Raw genomic sequence first — 24,144 nt, 5'->3', positions numbered from 1 at the left:
TGATGGTCGGATTCGCGTTTATCGTTGAAGGAATGAGCGTTACACCAGGGCCTGTACACTGGAATGGGATCGATTTGGAGGTGGAGGGTCCGTCATGGTCTGGGGCGGTGTCACAGCATCATCGGACTGAGCTTGTCATTGCAGGTAATCTCAACGCTGTGCGTTACAGGAAAGACATCCTCCTCCCCCATGTGGTGCTCATTCTGACATGACCCTCCAGCATGACAATGCCACCAGCCATACTGCTCGTTCTGTGCGTGATTTCCTGCAAGACAGGAATGTCAGTGTTCTGCTATGGCCAGCGAAGAGCCCGGATCTCAATCCCATTGAGCACATCTGGGACATGTTGGATCGGAGGGTGAGGGCTAGGGCCATTCCCCCAAAAATGTCTGGGAACTTGCAGGTGCCTTGGTGGAAGAGTTGGGTAACATTTCACAGCAAGAACTGGCAAATCTGGTGCAGTCCATGAGGAGGAGATGCACCGCAGTACTTAATGCAGCTGGTGGCCACACCAGATACTGACTGTTACTTTTGATTTTGATCCCCCCCTTTGTTCAGGGACACATTATTCAATTTCTGTTAGTCACATGTCTGTGGAACTTGTTCAGTTTACATCTCAGTTGTTGAATCTTATGTTCATACAAATATTTACACATGTTAAGTTTGCTGAAAATTAACGCAGTTGACAGTGAGAGGACGTTTCTTTTTTTTTTGCTTAGTTTATATGGGAAATTCTTGGCCTCGGGTAATATTGCCTCTAACTTTTTATATTATATTTCAAGTATTGGGTCACCAAAATAAAAATGTTAAAAGATTTTGTATATAAATTGAAATGTCCAGTATAATGAATTTAAATAAATATAGCATTCATTTTAACTTTATTATTTAAAAAATCTTATTTTTTAACTGACTAAGAACTGTGCCATGTACCCCAGGCGTTTCACAGAATGTTTACTTGGGAAATTAATATTAAAATGTGCACATAATTAATCACTTTTGCCATTAATGCAAACATATATATTTGTGTTCTTTTGTTGAAAAAGTATTTATCAAATAAATGCATGATTATTGATTAAAATCACACAATTTAGCTCTGTCCGTCAGTCTACACTCAACCCCGTCATGCCAACCAAACTCTGCCTATAAAAAAAAAAAAAGGTCAGTCCACCCTTATGTGCCATCATTAACAGGAACTGACATCATTGAACAATTTTCAACTGCATGGTACAGAAACAGGCAAGTAATCACCTTTTATATCTGTATTTTTTGTTTTTTAAAGTCAGGTGGGGATCGTCGACCTGAACAACTCAACCCCATTACATTAAATAAACATGGAAAACTAGTACCTATCAAAATTAGACTTTAACCCATAAAAATATACAATCTATTAATTTCATGCACACCATGTGGTCTCTTGTCCTTCACATGAGGAGCAGAGGCCATTTTGAGCCAAAAACCATCACTTTTCATTGTAACGGGGCTGTAAACCAGGGTTGAGTTACTTACAGCATCTAAATTAATGAATTAATCAATATATTATACATTGTTTATATTCACTTATGAAACATGCTGTAATGTGTTCCATGTGAGCAAAAAATATATAATAAGGCAGGTAGCCTAGTGGTAGGAGAGTTAGGCAAGGCTCTTAACTTCAGTTGTTCCTTTAAGTCACTCTAGATCATAAATTACTCTGATTATAGTGTAGACATGTATATTCTAAGAATCTTTGATTTAACGTTCTCCATTTAAACATCTAGGGAATGATGGCACCCACATCAGCAGCAGAAAGAGAAAGGCAGTGTCGAGGAAAAAGGGAACAATACCTTGAGAGAAAGGGTCAGAGATGGAAAAGAAAATGTTGAAGCAGGGAAAAATAAAAATATCAGTGATTTAAGTGAGACACCAGCGTCAGAAGCGTAAACAGTACAGAACAGCATACAAAAGAAGCAAGGACAGGAAAGGAGCACTGAGGAACTTGACCACTCCTCCACAAAGTACAGATGTTGAACATGCGATGGAGATGATGCCAAGCTCGATAAAAGCGGTGCCCTCCACCATGAGAATCCACCAGGTCATCACCCTTGCTCTTGGTGAGCTGATGTCTCGTGATGTCAGCAGCCTTTGTTCAACAAAGAAGGACCTAAACTGTGCATGCTTTAACACACAGCACTTCAGTTTCAGGCAGAAGGTCCTGGCTGCTCAAGAACAGCCAGCAAATGAGGAAAATCCACAACCTGTGGATGAAATCCAGTGTGGGAAATGCAGGTCTTCTTGGGCAGATTTCACTGGTCTCTATCGAGACGACATCCACTGGTATCAGTTTGATGAAGTCCTTGAGATGATTCCACCCCCACAGCGTGTGACATCCCGCCACCTAGACGTTGAGAGTTGTGTTGGCCAGACTCTCAGGAAGAAAACAATGAATGAATGAATGAATGAATGAATGAATATGGTGCTCCTGAGAAGAAGGATCGTCATACTGACACTAGTGCTGTAGTTACAGCTATTCTAGCATTCTAAATGCTCTTGGAAAATGTTCAGTTTGATGACACGTTGAACTTTACTGATGAAACCTGTTGAATGTTATTAATTAACCTAATGCCTGATGTTTTTTTATATGTTGCGATATTTACTGCAGTTCGGTTAATAAAACCCAGATTATTCTAAATATATCTAATGTCCTTATTACATGGTTACATAAAAATGAAATGCAGGAGTTTGATAGTAAACTAAACTAGTTTAAATGGAAACGGATGTGTCTCTTCAACCCCGTTACAGTATTCAACGGTCACCCTAGTCTCAACCCCATCACATTACAATAAAATAAAATGGCAAAGATGAAAGATGAATTTGATGTTTTCTGAGCTCAGTCTGAAATGTTAAGGACAATCCCAAGAAGATTAGATTCATGTTATAATTCTGAATTGAAAGCATTTTTTTATTTAAATGATGACTCGCTGACAATGTCTATTTCAGGGTTTAATATAGCAAAATTCTGAGACTCTACATACATTTTATATTTATAATAAAATAAATGGTTTAGGGGACATATGAGCATTAGGTACATGTTGATTTTATAACAAGCATCTTTTACAATCATATTCAGACAACTTCCATATTGTCTGTGACGGGGTTGAAGATAAATGGTGTCCATATCAGACAAAAATGGACAATAATACAATGGCTTTAATACCTGATGTGGGGGAAAAAAATGATTGAAGGTTTAATATGTACGTAATGTTGTGAGGTGTTCAGAAAATGCATTTATTCTAGTAAAAAAAAAAAGTTGTATTACCGCAGCCTAAGAATGTATGCATGCGTGCGTGCGTACGTACATATACATACACACACACACACACACACAGTGTGTACATGTATATACACACACGTCAAAATTTAAGACTAGGCTAAAAACGTACCTTTTAAGCCTAAATTATGGGTAGTCCTATTTTACTTTCATTTACTTTTTATGTCTTCATTGATATTGTGCGTAACATCTTTTCATGACCTCTGACACATCCCAGACAATCAGTTTTCCCTTGATGAATCAGCAAAGATTTACATTTGAGGGCTAATGGGGCAAGGGTAACTTCACATTATCCTTGTTAAACTGGTGGTCGACATGCCAATGAAGCCACGTCACCTGACCAGTAGGGCTGTGACAGTCATGGAATTTTGGATGATGGTTATTGGTCTTTTTGGGGGGTTTTAAGATGCACATTTTCTCCTCTCCTCCTGACTGCAAGTTGTCTCCTCTCCCGACCGCAGGGTGGGGGGGCATTGCCTAGGCAACCAAATACTTGTTTGCTACAACAACTTGCTTGCTTCAGCAAGGAGCAACAAAGATTCATCACGTTGTGAAGAGTCCATGTTACCACAGAAACGAACTCAACCGCACGAATAACCGACTGTCCCGTCTTCAGTCAGTTGTTCGTAAATAAAAAGAAAACGGTTATGAGAAATAATAACAATGGTTCGTCAGTTTCACGATTATGCTGTAATTGTGCCAGCCCTACGGACCAGGACAAACCAGGACTTGTTCATGTGGTCCACGAAAACTCAAGCTCTAAGCATACGGCACAGTATGTTTGAGTGGGTCCGAGTGAAGAGTCTGCGAGTACTGAAGCTGAAGACAGCTGCTAGTGTCACTTTTGACCCCTATAGTCCTCCAATATCAATGCCATATTATGAAACACTGTTCCATTCTGAGCCTGCTCAGTGCATACGTATGTGAATGCGTGTACATGTCAGTGCTGACCACAGGTTGGGCTGCCTGGCTTGCTTGTGTAACCAAAAGACTGCCATGCAATTTCTATCAATAAAGGGGAGGATAGGTGGGGTAGGGGTTCATTTTAAATGTTATATAAGATTTGTCTTGGGTATTCCGAATACATTCCACAACCATATATCATTTGATGGCTCTCTCATTATGGCATTGACTGGCTTTACATTCATAGTCCTCTACCGATATGGCAGACAAATAGAGTGAAGCACTAACTACCATGGACAAACAAAATGGCGTACTCACAATTTCTGTCCTATTTCACTCTCCATCTTTCTACGTTCCTACAAGGAAAGGAGGGTAGGATTTGGTTGTAGACGTCTGTCCCTAGCAACATATATAGGGGGCTTATTTGTAAGGATGAGTGAGCGCCCGGTTTCACCCCCCTAGACACCTCTTCCCCAGAGCTAAACAACCTGAACACGTTCTGTGCATTTCTCTGCCTCATTTCTGAACAGCTGAAATAAAAACCCTGCAGCGATTTGAAAGAACATTTCAAAAATATATATATTTTGTAGCCTAATTTGTTTGGTTGTTTAGCGATCGGGAAGAGGCGTCATGAGAATTCGGCCATGCAGCCACTCCGTATTTGTAAAGGGGCGACTTTGAGGGCTGTAATATAGGGGAAGGGCAGACACGTCCAGTACAGTGACATCTGCAGCGTGCTAGAAATGCAATGAGGTTCAGATTGAAGTTAATAACAGCCAAACCTTAGTCAAACCCCTCAGATTATGGGCGTGCATTTTCTTATACATTACTTTCTGTGTGTGAGTCGCACATGGCGGTGCCTGTTGCATCAGCAGTTTGTCGTACTGTAAGGGGGTGTGTGCGTGTGTTAGCATTCATACTCTCGTCACAGGCGGTAGGTACTGTAGCTGGTCTCTGGTGTAGTGGGAGCAGGGTCACTTAGCCACAGCTCCAGGGCCAGCTCCTCCTCAGCCTGACAACACTCACATATCTCCTCCTTCTGACAATTGACGCCCAGACTGACACACAGATAATGGTCTCTCCACATCAAACATCAGAAAAGGCTAGAATAAAAATATACCACTTGTTTTTAATCCTTAAGGAGTCTACTGACACAGCCGTGTATCAAATCTAAGTAACATAAAAAAAATCCCCATCAGTTTCAGGTTTTTTGCACGGGCTGCGTCTCAATCTACTTTATCCGCCTATGTCGACCTTCTGCATCTGCAGAAGATGGCCGAGCTATAACCTTGTTTGCCAGACCATGAGGAATCTCACAAAAACCTATGTAGCGTCCGAACGGTTTGAGCTACAAAACTATTATTCCACTCTATGGAAAGGGGAGACTCTCACAAGTGTCAAGGGACTCGTCTGAAGGTAACCCATACAAAAAGGAATGGAAGAAAGGAGGTAGTTGTGCCAACAAAAATAAGGGATTGTGTCCCAATTTTTTTTAATATTTCCTGAGCTTTCTCATATCTCCTAAATATAGGACATACACTTCAAAACCTTATGATTTATTTTTTTACTGTCTTTTTTGCCATTTATGAATGTGTTACTCAACGTGTTTCTATGGGCTATAGTAGTGAAGGCCAAATACTATATTTGATCAAATCCTGTATTTTTTTGGGGGGGGGATCCCTAAAGGGGTCATAAAATTCCAAATCAAATAGCTAATGACCATCTTAAAACAGTTCTATGTTACCTTAGTACCCCTATGACTTAAGCCACTCACCAATGACTCAGTGTAATCTGTCGTCATGGAAACCCATTTCTCCTCCAGAGACGGGGCCATAAGGCTTGCGTCAGTGATTCTATTCTGACTGGTCAGCCTGAGCCACATGTCATACATCTGCTGCATGTCCCTCACTGTGGACAGAAGGGGACAGGGATTAGCGCCGCAAACAAAAACACTGTAAATACATTATTTGTTTGGCCATGACACACACAAGAAGAGGAAAATAATGTGAGGAAAAGCAACAGAAAGACAGAATCTTACAGCTGTTGTTCTTCATGTACGTCCAGACATCCCTCTCTTCCAGACTGGGCGAAGGAACAGTTCCCGATGTAGTGGCACTTCTGCTTCATCACATGGACACACATCTAGGAGACTGCTTTAATACTGCACTGCATGTCCTGATTGTGCACTTTACTGTGATTTTATTTGACAATCCTTATCATCGGATGTCAAAACACAATTGAAACGGATGCTGACATACTGGCCCTTCTTTACAGAAAGCCTTTTCCTTCACAAGTAGTAGCAAGACAGATAGCTAACCTACTGTGGAACAAAGGCCAAGCTGCCTATAGGTGTAAAGACGAGAGGAGGAGAGCTATAAACAACATCAGCTGTATTCAGCATGTGAGAGGTCTGCTGGAAATGATTGCCTGATTGGAGAGATTAAAACAGACCCCAAGGGGAGGGAGGGATGGAGAAAATTAGTAGAGGGGTGGCTCAGTTCATACTTATGTGGGTGTGACTGTGTATGAGAGAGGGGAAGGGAGAAAAGAGTGAGTGATGGAGGGATAGAGAAGGGGGAGGGAATTACGTCATCGTGCTGTGGGTATGCACGGGAGAAGGGAAGCGGCCGCACAACGACCCACTTCTTCTTCTCAAAAGACTTCACCAGCAATACCCAACGCTCCTTAGTCCAGCTGGAGAGAGGTGGAAAGTGGAAGACAGAGATGAGGAAAAGAGATGAGAGATGGGCGGGAGAAAGAGAAAAGAACATGACTATGGACTACAATTATCAAGTTAGTGAAATTGACCATTCAGAACAAGGTATTATGCATTTCTATAGAGTTAATCCTTTAATGGGCCTATTTCTTTAACATTCCTTTTATCCTATTAATTATCAATTCAGGCCTGGTCATGAAACAGATGGTAGCCCCTGCAGCCTCATATTGACATGAGAACTTCAGCAATTACCATGAGTGCAGATGTCAGTTTGATATAGTCTCTCACCTGTGTCATGCTTTAGCAGTGCTGTACTTGAGGGCCTTGTCTGGTTCGTGGACCTGTCCATCCCTCCAGCACTGGCCACAGACAAACTTCATCTTCAGGTTTAACCCCCTGCCATCCCCTCCACCCTTGAGGTTGTTTCCCCCTCCCCCTATTCCCCCCACCCCTCCACTAAAGCTCTGGTGGGACGTGCATAGGCTGAGAGCAAGAGTGAGAGAGATTTTGTAAATCAAGCCCTTAAAACAATAACCCAAATGATGTATTGTATTAGGAGACAAGGGCATCGTGCCCATCTCATGCTCATCTTCTGTTTCTGAGCATTTGGCGCTAGCCTGTACCATCTCTTCATGGGTGATACCTGGGGGAGAGAGAGGGAAGAGAGACAAAGTAACAGATGATAGCGTGAACTTTGGTTATTTTGCTGCAATCCTTCATAGAGTGTGTCTGTGTGTGCAGCCATGCGTGCAAACATGAGTACTTCTGTACCGGTGTCCTGCTGCAGCACCCAGCACTTCGAGTTCTATGACGGAGTGGGCGAAGGAGCAGCTGTCCTCGCGCTGGCAGCTGTAATGCACCTCGTGGCGACACATGTCAAACTGGCAGAGGGGGTGCAGCGGGCGCACCTTACTGTAGCGCACGTTGGCAGAACGCACCACATGCACTAGGCACCTGAGAAAAAGGGGATGAGATAGAAGGAGAGGGCAGAAGGGGACAGGGTGCAAATAGCTGACTGGAATATTGTCTGAGGGAAATTGGATTTAGGATCCATTATACCAAGATAAAGTGCTTATTTGGATCTGATACACTGAAGGACAGAGAGAGGACGACGGAAAAGTACAGAAAGGTCTAGGAGACTCACTTGTTATCGTCAAAGGGATGCCGGGCAGTGAGGTTTGAGCAGACAGCCAAGTTCTCTTTGCTGTGCTTGCTGATGATGTCCACCACAGCGATACGCCATCCCATCTGGTTTGTGCTTAGTGGGACTATCATTTGTTTACTGTCAAAACATTCCTGCAGAGAGGGGGAGAGAGCGAAACAGAGTGTGTGTGTAGACATACAGAATACTGCAAAGTTCACCATGGGGAGGTCTATGTGAACACACCCTACCTCACAGAGGAACATGAACATGCCCATGTGCAGCTGCAGCAGGCGTGTGACGCTGAGTGCCCGTCTCACGGTGCTGCCCAGCGGGTCAAACAGCAGCTCCCTTCTCAGAGCCCCCTTCCTCTCCTGGGTCCACAGGTCTATTTCCTCCTGGCAGTAGGCAAATGTGCAGTTCTCACCATATAGGCATTCCCGGCGCTCCTGGACCTCTTCAGGGAGACAGAGGAGGAACAGGGAAGAGGTATGAGGTAGAGAGTACATAATATTTACTATCTCTGATAGGCAAATTCTGTTTAAGCAACATTAAAACTACTGCCAGCACTTCTGTGCTTATTTGAGTAAGAGAACATGCATGTGCTGGTGACACTGTCTGTGATCTGTTTAGAATTCAAGGCACACTTCACCAGCATGTCCACCACAGCAATACGCCATCCCATCTGGTTTGTGCTTAGTGGGACTATCATTTGTTTTTCAACAGAACAATGACCCAAAAACACACCCTCCAGGCTGTGTAAGGGCTATTTCACCAAGAAGGAGAGTGATTGAGTGCTGCATCAGATGACCTGGCCTCCACAATCACCCAACCTCAACCCAAACCAATTGAGATGGTTTGGGATGAGTTGGACCACAGAGTGAAGAAAAATCAGGCAACAAGTGCTCAGCATATGTGGGAACTCCTTCAAGACTGTTGGAAAAGCATTCCAGGTGAACCTGGTTGAGAGAATGCCAAGAGTGTGCAAAGCTGTCATCAAGGCAAAGGGTGGCTATAGAATCTCAAATGTATTTTGATTTGTTTAACACTTTTTTGGTTAGTACATGATTCCATAGTTTTGATGTCTTCACTATTATTCTACAATGTAGAAAATAGTCAAAATAAAGAAAACCCTGCAATGAGTAGGTGTTCTAAAACTTTTGAGACCGGTACTGTACGTACCTTTGCAGAGCACGAAGGCCCCCAGGAAGTTGTTCCTAGCGGGGTGAGGCCTGACCCTGTTCCAGGTGGGGCCTTGAAGCGAGACAGCAGCAGGTCCCTCTTACAGCGGTGAGATGCTTCCGCCTGGTACTGGTAGTCCATATCCCGCGAACCTGCTGAGAGAAGAGTAGGTGGACTTACCATTCAATTCATTTTTATTCAAAATACTTTATTCATCAAACAAGGTGCAATTATGCAGACATTGATGTAACAGACAACATTGACTTAATACTGCTTAGTATAAAATTAATCCTCAACATAACATATTCTGGAGGGGTAAGAGAAAGGTCATGGGATTTATATCTTGGATTTTTTTTAAAACAAGTATAGTAGGAGTAGCCAGAGACATCCATGTTGTTATAAACTCAGAAGAGAGGAGAAAGAAGTTGAGAGTATCCATCGGAGTGTTCAGGCGTTATGCTGCTGTCTTACTGTGTGAGGGGAGCTGTGTTTGTAGTTCCCAGGGACGAAGCTGTGAGAAATTCTTCCCCCTGGAAAACAGAACAGCAACACAAGGACACAGGGATATCAGACAACATGTGGCTATACAGCAGTGCTGCTGACACGGACTAGCTTCAACAACAACTAACGCATTCCCCGAGGACTGTTCAGGGTCAATGGGCAGTTCCGGGAAGGTTTAAGTAACAGCTGACGCAGGTTTAAACTGTATGGTTGCAAAATAAGAGTGGATAGTGGCAAAAGAAAAAGGAAAAAAAAGAAGCCTGCTACAATGGCTTTGCTGTTTTCAATATAATTGACATCACCAAACACACACCCGGACCCATACACCTTGTCCATACATCTCATCCACTCACCAGGCAAGGTGTACTCAGAGAGGGAGTCCAGCCCTCCAATTCCAGACCCTCCTTTGCCTTCTGTGTCCCCAGCCTCCTGGGAAAAGGCCCCCAGGGCATCCAGCGCCTGTGTGGAGGTCTGGTCCCTCTAGCCCAGCGAAGGGTAGGGCTCCAGGGTGGACATCTGGCTGACAGTGAAGCTGAAGAAGGCAGGGGGTAGCTGGGGCGAGGAGGCTGGAGGAGTATGGAGGGTGCAGGCCCACAGCTGTGTTGGGGAGGTTGGTAGGGATAGCGCAATGGACTGGGCTCTGTGACTGAGGGAGAGAGAGACATTATTCTAGATCTCCTTCTAGACCAGAAATGCATAGCTCTGTGCTCCATGTAAGGTACTTCAGTGGTGGAAGTTAAACTACTAAAATATGCAACCCGTCAGGCAGTAGTGGAAAAAGTACTCAAATGTCATACTTGAGTAAAAGTAAAGATACCTTAATAGAAAATGACTCAAGTAAGTCACTCATTAAAATACTACTTGAGTAAAAGTCTAAAAGTATTTGGTTTTAATATACTTACGTATCAAAAGTAAATGGGATTGCTAAAATATACTTAAGTGTCAAAAGTAAAAGTACATTTCTAATTCCTTATATTATGCAAACCAGACGGCATATTTTCTTGTTTTTTTCCTCTCCCCCAGATAGCCAGGGGCACACTCCAACACTCATTAATTTACAAACTAAGCATTTATGTTTAGTGAGTGCGCCAGATCAGAGGCAGTAGGGATGACCAGGAATGTTTGCTTGAAAGGGGGTGAAGTACATTGTTTTTTTAGGACTGTAGTAAGTAAAAGTTGTCAAAAATATAAACAAAAACCCCCAAAAACTACTTATGTAGTACTTCAAAGAATTTTTACTTAAGCACTTTACACGGCAGCGTAGCCCAGTGGTTGGAGCGTTGGACTAGTAACCGAAAGGTTGCAAGATCAAATCCCTGAGCTGACAAGGTACAAATCTGGTATTCTGCCCCTGAACAAGGCAGTTAACCCACTGTTCCTAGGCCGTCATTGAAAATAAGAATTTGCTCTTAATTGCCTAGTTAAATAAAGGTAAAATAAATAAAAAACACCACTGATGTCATGCAACTCCCAGAAATACTTTCTTAAATGTTCCTATATTCTACTGACTAATGTCTGTACCTCCTCTTTCATCAAATGTCTACTGGTCAACAGAGGGACGATACAGCACGGTCAGCATCCTTCATTGACGTGACCTTAGTAGCGACCCTCTCACCTCGCTGACTTTCTCGGAGATGCAGTCATACCCCAGCAGGCTGTCCAGATCGTCGGGGATCACGCTGCATTCCATGTGCTCCGACACGGGGACAGAGTAGGGCAGGGGGGGCAGGCCCATACTGGAGCTATCAAATAGGTCAGCACAGGGTGTGGCCACTGGGCTTATCGCTGACAGGGATGGGTGTGGCCAGAGGGGCAGGGATACACTGGGCGTTGGACAGATCAACTGGGAGGGAGGAGAGGGATAAAGAAAAAAAGAGGAAGATGAGATCGAGCCATGGAGAGAAGGTAGAGAAGGGAATTTGAGAGAAACGCCAATGACAATGACAAATTGTTAAAGTTAAATGTTATGTTTTTATGGTGAGCTGACATACCTGATGCAATGTCAGTCAAATATTCTGCCCATTGGAGGACATCTAAAATAAGAGACAAGGCTTGGTTAATCAAAACATTAACCATTCACCCGTAATAAGAAAATGTCAATAACCACGTTTCCACCCACAGTTTTTATGTGAGTAAAGTCATACCTTATAAATAAAAATCAAGACAGCTGTGATGGAAACAAGCTGTTTCGGTAAAATTTTATAAATAAAAGATAATTTGTTAATTCGTGATCTTTTTGTGTCGGTAAAATGAATGTGAAATGGAGGTGGAAACGCTTATGCGAAATTATTGATATAATAACCATAATATAGGAGTAAACTTGAAGTCATGCAATGATATGGTGTGGTCCTCCCACAGCGACTCGCGAAACCATGCAGTTAGGCTACAGATTAAATAAGTTATGATGAACTTCACAGGGTGGTGAAAGTGCCCTTGATGATCCTTTCCAATAAATATTGAGGCTCTTATTCTGGTGACATGATGATAGATGCAAAACGGCAGTCAAGTGTTTATTGCGCTGTCCCTGCAACATTATTTGAGCCATTTAGTTTACTTGTTTGACTGAAAAGCTGTTCCCGAAATCCCTAATTTGTTAAAGAAAAACATTCCCCATTGCCTCAACCCTTGCACTCTTTACGTGAATCATGTAAGCATTGCATGCGACCAACAGGGCCTGACCTATAGCCGATCATAATCGCATTAATAAATTGGTTATAACAAACTCCGAACACAGTAATGTCGACAGCAAAATGGATGCGAAGGATGTGAAAAAGAAACCGGAAACGTGCAAAATGTTTACCGGTTGCTCCGGAAGAAAATGGGAAGTCAGATCGGTGGAAGACCTTTGACTTAGTTGTGGAAGCTACTGGAGATCCAGAAAGAGAAGGGTATAGGAGCAAGCACTGCGTGAGTATGGTGTGAGTATTGTCTGTGCCAAACAGTTGCTGATAGATTACAATATTATTTTTGATGACCATTTGGAATAGTGTAAACACTAAATAAATATGTTTTACATTTTAAGTCATTTAGCAGACGCTCTTATCCAGAGCGACTTACAAATGGGTGGATTGACCTTATGATATCCAGTGGAACAACCACTTTACAATAGAGCATCTAAATCTTTTAAAGGGGGGGGGGGGGGTAGAAGGATTACTTTATCCTATCCTAGGTATTCCTTAAAGAGGTGGGGTTTCAGGTGTCTCCGGAAGGTGGTGATTGACTCGGCCTGATCAGAGCCTGAAGGTACGGAGGTGCCGTTCCCCTCACAGCTCCGTAGGCAAGCACCATGGTCTTGTAGCGGATGCGAGCTTCAACAGGAAGCCAGTGGAGAGAGCGGAGGAGCGGGGTGACGTGAGAGAACTTGGGAAGGTTGAACACCAGACGGGCTGCGGCGTTCTGGATGAGTTGTAGGGGTTTAATGGCACAGGCAGGGAGCCCAGCCAACAGCGAGTTGCAGTAATCCAGATGGGAGATGACAAGTGCCTGGATTAGGACCTGCGCCGCTTCCTGTGTGAGGCAGTGTCGTACTCTGCGAATGTTGTAGAGCATGAACCTACAGGATCGGGTCACCGCCTTGATGTTAGTAGAGAACGACAGGGTGTTGTCCAGGGTCACGCCAAGGTTCTTAGCGCTCTGGGAGGAGGACACAATGGAGTTGTCAACCGTGATGGCGAGATCATGGAACGGGCAGTCCTAATACAATATGTGTACCAGAGAGTCTGTTCCAACGGGGAAAAATATTTATAAAGCCTTTATTACACCAGACTAAAAACCGTTTGCATGCATTTGTGAATTGTGGTTTATTTATTGTTTAGGCTAATTATTCATCTAATTTTAAGGCAAAAATGCTTGATTTCATTTCGAAGCATGAATGTCTTGTATCTTGTGTGATGGCAGGAACGAATGAATGATTGATACAGTAGCCTATATATTGAAATATAGGCATAATAAGTTGAGGTATTAAAGGCTAAACAAAACACGCTCTAAGGCCTACTGCTCGATGGTGGTTATACAAGGCTGCTATACAACTCCTACTAATGATAACGGCACTATTTATTATAATGATCAAAATAATAATAACAACAACGAGACCAAGAAAAAAGGTATAGGAGCGAGAACTGTATGCATATTATGTGTAACAAACAGGTGCTGTTAGATTACAATATTATTTTTCTGCCTGTTTGGAACAGTGCAAACAACATTAAATAAATTATAAGTAATACCAGTCTGTTGTAATGAAGAAAAAAAAAGGCTTAAATTACAGCATTGCAAAGACTAAAAACAGCCAAAACTGTGAAATTGCTTTATATGACATTTTGCCGTTGCATGAGGCTTGTTGCTCACGGAATCAGTAGGCTGTTAAACAAACAGTCAAACAGGCAACAGAAGCAAGATCTGTCTTATTTCTGTAAATATAAAATGGATGATTTATAAAGCCAGGCACATTTAACAATTAGGCTATTGATTATAGACCTAAATAATTTGTGGTTTGCTCTCTCCTCAATTTTCTTAGACATTTAGGCTAAGCCCTATTCGCATGGGACTAGTATTATTAGAGAATGTTGGTTATGTAATAATTACCCCAGAACATCCGTTATTCCAGAGGACAAGTCGGGCTGGATTTGTTTTTTCCAAACTGCTCAGTAATTCATAATTTTTTCCCAATAAAAATCGACAGTTGACGGAAGCCTGGAGGTTTTCTTCTAGGCGTGAAGATATTTCAACAAGTCCAGGCGCTAACAGGGCTACACTGTCAACTCGAACTTGATTCCAAAGTTTCTAAACCATACCAAACCATCTTTGGAACACAGTGCATTCGGAAAGTATTCAGACCCCTTGACTTTACCCAAATTTTGTTACGTTACAACCTTATTCTAAAGCAGATTAAATTGTTTTTTCACCCTCAATCTACACACAATACCCCATAATGACGAAGTAAAAATACTTTTTTAGACATTTCTGCAAAGAAAAACGTCACATTTACTTAAGTCTTCAGACCCTTAACTCAGTACTTAGTTGAAGCAACTTTAGCAGCGATTACAGGCTCGAGTCTTCTTGGGTATGAAGCTACAACCTTGGCACACCTGTATTTGGGGAGTTTCTCACATTCTTCTCTGCAGAGCCTCTCATTTATTTAATACATTTTAGAATAAGGCGTAACAACTTAACAAAATGTGGAAAAAGATAAAGGGGTCTGAATACTTTCCAATGCACTGTATGAACAAAAGTATTCACTGTGAAAGTTGATACATGTAGGCACATCATATATAGGCTATGCACAGCACTTATTTCAATTTATTGAATTAGTTATTGTTTCTTACTCAAACCGTGAGCAACACCTGTCAAACTCAAACATTTCTCTCGAAACACATGGATATCAATTCGCATAGGACTAGTGTTATCAGAGAATCTTGGAGTTTGCCAAAAAACAGTAGATTATTATGGCTGGAATTGTTATTCTCCTGCCATGTACAAATGCCACTGACATGGCAGATTCGGACGGGACTAAAGTTACAGATGATGTGGTGTTTTGTGCTTGGCAACATAATTACATCACCCAACCACCCCCAGTAAAACTAATCCCGTCTGAATAGGGCATTAGGCTAGGGCTGTGTCCTCGTCTCTGCTGCCTCCACACCATTGTTTTCAATCCCAATATGCTGGTTAAGTTTGCTATTATGCATATAGCATTTTAGGGAAAGGCGCACTGAAGATTATGGTTCTAAAAACAGACAGTGACCACATCCAATGAAGGACAAAGTGCATTTGTTATAAAATAATATGAGATTCATTAGTGTTGCACCATTATTTTTGCATAATATAACCATATACAATTTCAGTATCACGTCTTAAGAGTGATGGACTGTGCCATCCGTGGCCTGTGCAATGGATTAGTCCACTGAGACATGCAGAAATCAGACAGGTGTCTTGTGCACCATAAAAAAATGTTTTATTCAATTGCTCGACTAAAGAAATCTCGGGCAACCAGCAGTCTATAGACCAAACAATTGACTAGTCGACTAAATAGGGTCAGCCCTATTATCTGCACTATTGGCTAGTGCGCACATGCCAAGACCAGAGTAGGCACATTTGCTATTTAACAGTTTTTGACAAAACTAAAATCGGTAGAGTTGAAAATGCAACGGAAACACATTGAACTTTAGATTTTTATTTGGTACATTAAAACTCAAGCAAAAAAGTACATTGTGTGTACTACGTCATCGTACACAATTTATTCGCAACAAGTCAGTTTGGTGGAAACACACCACTGGTGGGAAAATGCGTATATTTTCTTAAAACACATTTTAGAATATTCGCATGAAAATCTGTCGCCAATTGGATAGAAACCTAGCTAATGAGAAACTATTTTTTCAAGACGACAAGACACTCACCTCTCCTGCAGGTGAAGAATTCTCTCTATTGCTCTCCCCCCTGACATTGAGGACTCCACCTGTAAAGAGAACAGTATCACTTATATGGACCACAGCAGATACAGTGCATTCGTAAAGTATTCAGACGCCTTTACTTTATCCACATTTTGTTACGTTACAGCCTTGCTCTAAAAAGGATTAAATCTTTTTTTTCACCTGAATTATCAAATTTATGTAAGTATTCGGACCCTTTGTTGAAGCACCTTTGGCAGCGATTACAGACTCGAGTCTTGGGTATGACGCTACAAGATTGGCACACCTGTATTTGGGAAATTCTCCCATTCTTCTCTGCAGAGCCTCTCAAGCTCTGTCAGCTTGGATGGAGAGTGTCACTGCACAGCTATTTTTCAGGTCATTCCAGAGATGTTCGATCAGGTTCAAGTCCGGACTCTTTCTGGGCCACTCAAGGACAGAGTCTTATCCCCAAGGCACTCCTAGGGAAAGGGGGATACCTTGTCAGTTGTACAACTGAATGCATTCAACTGAAATGTGTCTTCCTCATTTTACCCAACCCCTCTGAATCAGAGGTGCGGGGGGCTGCCTTAATCGACATCCACGTCTTCGGCGCCCGGGGAACAGAGTGCCTTGCTCAGGGACAGAGTGACAGATTATTACCTAGTCAGCTCGGGGATTCGATCCAGCAACCTTTCGGTTACTGGCCCAACGCTCTAACCACTAGGCTACCTGCCACCACTCCTGCGTTGTCTTGGCTGTGTGTTTAGGGTCATTGTACTGTTAGAAGGTGAACCATTGGCCCAGTCTCAGGTCCTGAGCACTCTGGTGCAGATTTTCATCAAGGATCTCTCTGTACTTTGCTGCATTCATCTTTCCTGACTAGTCTCCCAGTCCCTGCCGCTGAAAAACACCATAGGGATGGGTGCCACGTTTCCTCCAGATGTGACGCTTGGCATGAAGGCCAAAGAGTTCAATCTTGGTTTCATCAGACCAGAGAATATTGTTTCTCATGGTCAGATTGATGAGGAAAATGTTTTATTTAACACATTAACATTTTAGAATAAGGCTGTAAGGTAACAAAATGTGGAAAAATTCAAGGGGTCTGAATACTTTCCGAATGCACTGTACCTGTCCTGGCATTTTGATCTTTGAGTGGATAGAGAGTCAGAGGTAACTAAACTCACCTTCAGGCCTAGTTTATTATTAAAGTACATCCCACAAACAATAAGTTTAACTGAGATTTTTTACACATCTTAAGAAATGCGAGTAACTAAAAGTATGTCGTAGAATAAATTGGATTCATCATTTTAATTGAACTATGGTTCCGGTACTCGTGTGCCCTGTGGCCTTGCCTTACATGTGGGGCAGTGAGAAGGCATCCCGTGCCACACCCATAGAACTCCCAGAGTCGGCCCAGCTCCCTTAGAGAGCTGTTCTTTAGAGCGCCCTGCGACCGCCCTCACACACGCACAACGTGCTGTCGCAGTCCTGCACATCCAGCTCAAACTCCCCCTGGGGGAGAGTCAGGGAGAGCGAGAGATATACAGAGAGAGAAAGAGGCATACATAAACAGAGACAAACATAGAAAGAGGGGGGGGAGAAGATGTAAAAACTGACTGGGAAGTTGTCTGGGGAAAATTAAACTGTGGGATCCATTTTGTTTAGACTTTAGTGCTTATTCAGACCTGATATAATTAGTGCTTAGTGCTTATTCAGACCTGATATAATTTTCGGTTTAACTTTTGAGACATACTGTACTAATCAAAAGTTTAGACACCTACTTATTCAAGGGTTTTTATTTATTTTTACTATTTTCTACATTGTGGAATAATAGTGTAGACATCAAAACTATGAAATAACACATATGGAATCATGTTGTAACCAAAAAAAGTGTTAAACCTTCAAAGTAGCCACCCTTTGCATTCTCAACCAGCTTCATGAAGAATGCTTTTCCAACAGTCTTGAAGGAGTTCCCACAAATGCTGAGCACTTGTTGGCTGCTTTTCCTTCACTCTGTGGTCCAACTCATCTCAATCGGGTTGAGGTCGGGCGATTGCGAAGGCCAGGTCATCTGATGCAGCACTCCATCACTCTCCTTGGTCAAATAGTCCTTACACAGCCTGGAGGTGTGTTTTGGGTCACTGACCTGATGAAAAACAAATGATATCCCATCTGGTTTGCACTTAGTGGGACTGGCATATCGCTGCAGAATGCTGTGGTAGCCATGCAGGTTAAGTGTGCCTTGAATTCTAAATCAAATCACAAACAGTGTCACCAGCAAAGCACACCCACACCATCACTTCTCCTCCATGCTTCACGGTGGGAACCACACATGCGGAGATCATCCGTTCACCTACTCTGTGTCTCATAAAGACAGTGGTTGGAACCAAAAAAAAACTCTAATTTGGACTCATCAGACCAAAGGACAGATTTCCACTGGTCTAAATGTTCATTGCTCGTGGTTCTTGGCCCAAGCATGTCTCTTCTTCTTATTGGTGTCCTTTAGTAGTGGTTTCTTTGCAGCAATTGAACCATGAAGGCCTGATTCACGCAGTCTCCTCTGAACAGTTGGATGTTGAGATGTGTCTGTTACTTGAACTCTGTGAAGCATTTATTTGAGCTGCAATCAGAGGTGCAGTTAACGCTAACAAACTTATCCTCTTCCTTTCCAGTGGCGGTCCTCATGTGCGCCAGTTTCATCATAGCACTTGGTTTTTGCAACTGCACTTGAAGAAACCTTCAGAATTTTATGACATTTTCTGTATTGACTGACCTTCATGTCTTAATCTCTCTGGGATAGGTGGGACGTGACCGTCCCACTCTATTCAACAGCCAGTGGAACAGCGTGGCGCGAAATACAAAAACCTCAAAAATGCAATCATTTAAATTTTTCAAACATATGACTATTTTACACCATTTTAAAGATAAGACTCCCGTTAATCTAACCACATTGTCCAATTTCAAAAAGGCTTTACAGCGAAAGCAAAACAGATCATGTTAGAGAGTACATAGACCAAAATAATCACACAGCCATTTTCCAAGCAAGCATATATGTCACAAAAACCCAAAACACAGCTAAATGAAGCACTAACCTTTGATGATCTTCATCAGATGACACTCCTAGAACATTATGTTATACAATACATGTATGTTTTGTTCAATGAAGTTCATATTTATATCCAAAAACAGCTTTTTACATTGGCGTGTGATGTTCAGAACGTGTATTCCCACCGAAAACTTCTGGTGAATTTACTAAATTACTCATCATAAACGTTGACAAAATACATAACAATTATTTTAACCTGTTGGGGCTAGGGGGCAGTATTTGCACGGCCGGATAAAAAACGTACCCGATTTAATCTGGTTACTACTCCTGCCCAGTGCATATAATTATTGGCTTTGGATAGAAAACACCCTAAAGTTTCTAAAACTGTTTGAATGGTATCTGTGAGTATAACAGAACTCATTTGGCAGGCCAAAACCTGAGAAGATTCCTTACAGGAAGTGGCCTGTCTGACAATTTCTTGCCCTCCTTGATCATCTCTAACAAATACAGGGGATCTCTGGCATGACGTGACACTTCCTACGGCTCCCACGGGCTCTCAGAAGGTGGGAAAAAGCTTAACGATGTAATTCCATCCCCAGGCTGAAACACATTAGCGCGATTGGCAAGTGCTCTATCAGACGGCCATTAGACTGAGGCTCGTGCATGAGGGGATAGCATGCTTTTACTTTCACTCTCTTTGTAATAAAAAACGATTTCCCGGTCGGAATATTATCGCTTTTTTACGAGAAAAATTGTATAAAAATTTATTTTAAACAGCGGTTGACATGCTTCGAAGTACGATAATGGAATATTTAGAATTTTTTTGTCACGAAATGCGCCATGCTCGTCACCCTTATTTACCCTTTCGGATAGTGTCTTGAACGCACGAACAAAACGCCGCTATTTGGATATAACAATGGATTATTAGGGACCAAACCAACATTTGTTATTGAAGTAGAAGTCCTGGGAGTGCATTCTGACGAAGACAGCAAAGGTAATAAGAAAAATGTTATAGTAAATCTGACTTTGGTGAATGCTAAACTTGCTGGGTGTCTAAATAGCTAGCCCTGTGATGCCGGGCTATCTACTGAGAATATTGCAAAATGTGCTTTCACCGAAAAGCTATTTTAAAATCGGACATAGCGAGTGCATAGAGGAGTTCTGTATCTATAATTCTTAAAATAATTGTTATGTATTTTGTGAACGTTTATCGTGAGTAATTTAGTAAATTCACCGGCAGTGTTCGGTGGGAATGCTAGTCACATGCTAATGTAAAAAGCTGTTTTTTTATATAAATATGAACTTGATTGAACAAAACATGCATGTATTGTATAACATAATCTCCTAGAAGTGTCATCTGATGAAGATCAAAGGTTAGTGCTGCATTTAGCTGTGGTTTGGGTTTATGTGACATATGCTAGCTTGAAAAATGGGTGTCTGATTATTTCTGGCTGGGTACTCTGCTGACATAATCTAATGTTTTGCTTTCGTTGTAAAGCCTTTTTGAAATCGGACAGTGTGGTTAGATTAACGAGAGTCTTGTCTTTAAAATGGTGTAAAATAGTCATATGTTTGAAAAATTGAAGTTTTTGCATTTGAGGTATTTGAATATCGCGCCACGGGATTACACTGGCTGTTGAGTAGGTGGGACGCAAGCGACCCACCTAGCCCATAGAGGTTAAGAATTATAGATACAGAACTCCTTTATGCTATCGCTATGTCAGATTTTAAAATAGCTTTTCGGCGAAAGCACATTTTTCAATATTCTGAGTACATAGCTCAGCCATCACGGCTAGCTATTTTGACACCAGCCAAGTTCGGGGCACACTAAACTCAGAATTAGTATTAGAAATATTGTATTACTTTTGCTGATCTTCGTCAGAATGCACACCCAGGACTGCTGCTTCCACAAGAAATGTTGTTTTTGTTCCAAATAATCCCTAGTTATGTCCAAATACCTACGTTTTGTTCGTGCGTTCAGGTCACTATCCAAAAGGGTAACGCGCGAGCGCATTTCGAGCCAAAAATTAAAAAATGTTCCATTACCGTACTTAGAAGCATGTCAAACGGTGTTTAAAATCAATTTTTATGGTATTTTTCTCGTAAAATAGCGATAATATTCCAACCGGACAATAGTGTATTCATTCAAAGAGGAAAATAAAAAACAGCGTGCTCGTATGAACACGCATATCCAATCTCTGTCACCAGGCAGACCACTGAGAAACTGAGCTACTATACTCTGCCCAGAGACAGAAGACGCCTCAATCTGCTTTCTGAAGGCTTTAGAGAGCCAATGGAAGCCTTAGAAAGTGCAACGTAACCCCACAGATACTGTAGTTTCGATAGAGAATCAAAAGAAGCACTACAAATTCTCAGACAGGCCACTTCCTGCTTGGAATTTTCTCAGGTTTTTGCCTGCCATATGAGTTCTGTTATACTCACAGACACCATTCAAACAGTTTTAGAAACTTCAGAGTGTTTTCTATCCAAATCTACTAATAATATGCATATTCTCGTTTCTGGGCAAGAGTAGTAAGTTTAAATCGGGTACGTTTTTTATCCGGCCGTGAAAATACTGCCCCCTAGCCCAGACAGGTTAAAGTAATGATGGACTGTCATTTCTCTTTGCTTATTTGAGCTTTTCTTGCCATAATATGGACTTGGTCTTTTACCAAATAGGGCCATATTCTGTATACCACCCCTACCTTGTCACAACAACTGACTGGCTCAAACATTAAGGAAAGAAATTACACAAATTAACAAGACACCTGTTAATTGAAATGCATTCCAGGTGACTACCTAATGAAGCTGTTCGAGAGAATGCCAAGAGTGTGCAAAGCTGTCATCAAGGCAAAGGGTGGCTACTTTGAAGAATCTAAAATATAAAATCCACTTTGATTTGTTTAACACTTTTTTGGTTACTACATGATCCCATATGTATTATTTCATAGTTTATGTCTTCACAATTATTCTACAATGCATAAAATAGTAATAAGAAAGGGAAAACCTTAGAATGAGTAGGTGTGTCCAAACTTTTGACTGGTAACACATGCTAACTAACCATTTTAACATTGTTAAGCGCGTGTGTGTCTTACAAACTGAAAGTGTGACGCTGCCCTGTTGACGGGGAGGCTCTCCAGAAGCTCAGGGGGGATGACCAGTGCCTCTGCCTGAGCATAGCGGGCCACTTTGACCCCCCCACTGTCATGCTGCGCTGCATGCCTCCATTCCCTATCCCGAAACACTGTTTCCCTCATCCAGCAAGTTACACACCAACGGGGTCAAAAAAGCCTGCAAAGAATAGGTGGTCCGGTGGAGAGATTGTGAGGATGATAAAAGATAACTCATAACTGAGAAAGTGCAGATTTGTGGACTGATACAATTGATGACAGGCAGGTGGCTTCATAAATTTGGGTAAGGCAAGAGAATAAACATTTAAATGAAACAAATTGGTACCTCATAACCCTCAGGGTCTGGGAAAGGCAAGTAGGATGTGTATAGAAAATGTGAAATATATTAAAATCAGTGCCACCACATTTACTTTCTGCGTGCTTATAGTGTACTGACTATACAAGGAAAAAGAGAAACATCTCAAGATGCCTTACTGAATAAAGCCTATAGCTTTCTGGATTTCCTCCGTTTGTCGTTCCATATCCATTGCTAAAAAAAAGGATAAGGTAACAATACAAAAGTAACAATCATAAACGTGCAATATTGACAAACACAAAAGGATGCCGTTGTCAGATCTAAATGCCACAACCAACCAAAGCAGTGTATTATACAGACACGACGAGAACCCAAAACTTTCTTCCATTTTGAGGTCTACTAGTTAATAATAACAACAACAACCTGCAGGTCTAAGTATCCCCGCGTTCGCCTAAAAAGAACTCGGATCAGAGTAAGGTTAGCTGCAAATACAGCAGAATAAGCATGATTTAGCGAATCAAAATAACTAGTTAGGTATCTATTGAGCCAAGCATATATAATGTAAATGAAATGTTCAAATGTCATTTTTAGATAGAAAAAAGTAATACCAAATATTTCGGATTAAGGTTACAGGATAACTTCGAGTGATTGACGGTAACGTTATCTACCCAGCTAGCTTTAGCTTGTAGCTAACGTTAGTTACTCTTTGGTTTGTTGACCTACGTCTGATCTGACTTCAACCAGCAGTGACACTACTTTAATATATATAACTATCCGTTAAATATATAAAATACAAAACAGTAGCTAGCTATATCAGCTGGCAATTCAGTTTACAGAACGTTTAAGGTTATTTATGGAGAGCCCATTTGCCTGCATCAGGGACAGCATCGTAACACCGGGGCTAACTAGGTAGCCCAGAGTTAGTTATCTGGTTAGGTCAGTTCAAAATAACAGTGACAACTGACTAACAGATATACAGCTTCATAACTGTTATTTTGTAAATTCGTAAGGTGACTGACTGTACATTAACATGTTAGCCTAAAGTTAGCTACTCACCGAAAACAACACCTCGTCCTGACCTTGTTCTTCTCCAAAACAACTGTTTACGGCAATAAATAAACTTGCATTAAAGTGTTATCTTAATAACTTATAAAATATTAATCCTCCAGACACATATTTGTCCAGGGTAACTGGTTGCTGTATCTGGACGGAACATGTGAGAGTTTTTACCCAAAATTCTACACAGTTCTTCCCCAATGAAGTTGCGCTCAAATCAAGAGATGAGACGCTTGGTCCAGTAGAACTGCGGGTTGGTTGATAGTGGCTATTTTCAATGTGACCACCAGGTGGTAGTTGCATTGATGAGCAAGCATAGTCAGAGTTGACAAGAGTTTGTAAATAAAATGTTTATCATGTTCATAAATTCATTTTTGATTGTTGGACAAATTTTGAAGTAACCTGTGGGAAAAGTATTGATATTACGCAAAAAGAGATGCTGGAAGCTGTTTACCAAACCAGGGCGGAGGAACCAGTGTC

General features: G+C 41.7%; 1 protein-coding gene across 1 annotated transcript; it reads right to left on the bottom strand.

Annotated features, from left to right (window-relative positions):
• Positions 1-676: 676 nt before the first annotated feature.
• LOC106589532 (zinc finger CCCH domain-containing protein 7B) lies at positions 677-23,933 on the bottom strand. Its single transcript, XM_045710329.1, is given in 16 exon segments — positions 677-2,402; positions 5,985-6,118; positions 6,249-6,904; positions 7,215-7,569; positions 7,698-7,880; positions 8,071-8,222; positions 8,319-8,524; positions 9,250-9,318; positions 9,321-9,404; positions 9,721-9,779; positions 10,104-10,396; positions 11,366-11,593; positions 11,742-11,783; positions 16,143-16,201; positions 23,665-23,707; positions 23,839-23,933. Coding segments are annotated over 6 exon segments (693 nt in total). The 5' UTR covers positions 9,391-9,404; positions 9,721-9,779; positions 10,104-10,396; positions 11,366-11,593; positions 11,742-11,783; positions 16,143-16,201; positions 23,665-23,707; positions 23,839-23,933; the 3' UTR covers positions 677-2,402; positions 5,985-6,118; positions 6,249-6,904; positions 7,215-7,556.
• Between the last annotated feature and the right edge of the window lie 211 nt (positions 23,934-24,144).

Source organism: Salmo salar, chromosome ssa28 (genome assembly GCF_905237065.1).
Source record: "Salmo salar chromosome ssa28, Ssal_v3.1, whole genome shotgun sequence".
Classification (NCBI taxonomy): domain Eukaryota; kingdom Metazoa; phylum Chordata; class Actinopteri; order Salmoniformes; family Salmonidae; genus Salmo; species Salmo salar.
Note: the sequence above shows the minus strand (reverse complement) of the source record. Positions and strands in the feature narration are given on the sequence as shown.